Source organism: Penaeus chinensis, chromosome 19 (genome assembly GCF_019202785.1).
Source record: "Penaeus chinensis breed Huanghai No. 1 chromosome 19, ASM1920278v2, whole genome shotgun sequence".
Lineage (NCBI taxonomy): Eukaryota > Metazoa > Arthropoda > Malacostraca > Decapoda > Penaeidae > Penaeus > Penaeus chinensis.
In genome coordinates this window covers 548955-550156 of record NC_061837.1, presented here as the reverse complement: position 1 = coordinate 550156, position 1202 = coordinate 548955, and the positions used below count along the sequence as shown (strand labels likewise).

General features: G+C 26.6%; 1 protein-coding gene across 1 annotated transcript; it reads right to left on the bottom strand.

Annotated features, from left to right (window-relative positions):
- Positions 1-439: 439 nt before the first annotated feature.
- LOC125035205 (deoxyuridine 5'-triphosphate nucleotidohydrolase-like) lies at positions 440-880 on the bottom strand. The gene has a single exon (XM_047627447.1). The coding sequence runs from the start codon at positions 878-880 to the stop codon at positions 440-442; it is 441 nt and encodes a 146-aa protein (XP_047483403.1).
- Between the last annotated feature and the right edge of the window lie 322 nt (positions 881-1202).

Below are 1202 nucleotides of genomic sequence, written 5' to 3'. Positions count from 1 at the left end.
TAGTGAGATCCATGATAACATTTATAGTAATAGTTTTATGAAAAATAATATAAAATCTCCGGTTAACGAAGATATGCAATTGAATGAATCGTTAACGAATAATAATAATAATAATAATAATAATAATAATAATAATAATAATAATAATAAAACAAATAATTTATATACTAATAATGTTCAATATATAACACTCTTAAAGGATTATTCTTTATGTTTACATACTAAGAAGGCTTTTCAAGAAACACATCGATATTTAAAAGATTTATTTAGAACATTGTATAAGTAAGAATATAATATAATAAATAAACGAATATATATATAGTAGTTTAAATTATCCCTTATATGATTATATAGTTATAATAGTTAAAGTATCTATAGTTTGATAGGTTATAATATATGTTAATAACAACTACTATATGATACACATATATATAATTCATTAATGTTTGCCTGTAGATCCATAGCCTCCTTCATCACGCTCTGTCTTTGTCAGTTCTTCAACTTGTTCTATGTCGGGATATATAATTTTTTCACAGATCAGTTGAGCAACACGATCACCCTTCTTTACTTTATAATCATTTTTGGCATGGTTAAACAAGATTATGCCAACATTACCTCTGTAATCTCTATCTATTACACCAGCTCCCACATCAAGATGGTGCTTCCATGACAGACCAGATCTTGGTGCAATCCTACCATAACACCCTTCAGGAAGTTCTACCTGAATATCTGTCTTTATGAGGGATTTCCCATTAGCCGGAATTGTCAGGTCATAAGCGCTGCATAAATCAAACCCGGCAGCACATTTTGAACCTTTTAAGGGCGTGAAAGCATGCTCAGTCAATTTTTTAAACTTTAGCACATTTTTCAATTCTGACATGGTGGAAGAGTCGCACGCGCGCATATATATGTATGTGTTACTCTCGCTGCAACGGCTAGTGAAATGTTTTTTAAAGACTAATTGGTGAATATATATATATATATATATATATATATATATATATATATATATATATATTCATATTATTAAAAAAAAATAATAAGGAGATATTTCATATATTTTATTCTTAATTTCATTTTGTGGTGGTAATAATAAATATGTTGATATTTTAAAAGATTTATTTGGAACATATTAGTTTATTAAAGCTAGTTAAAGCTAGATTATATATAATAAACATTAAAGCTAGATTATATATAATAAA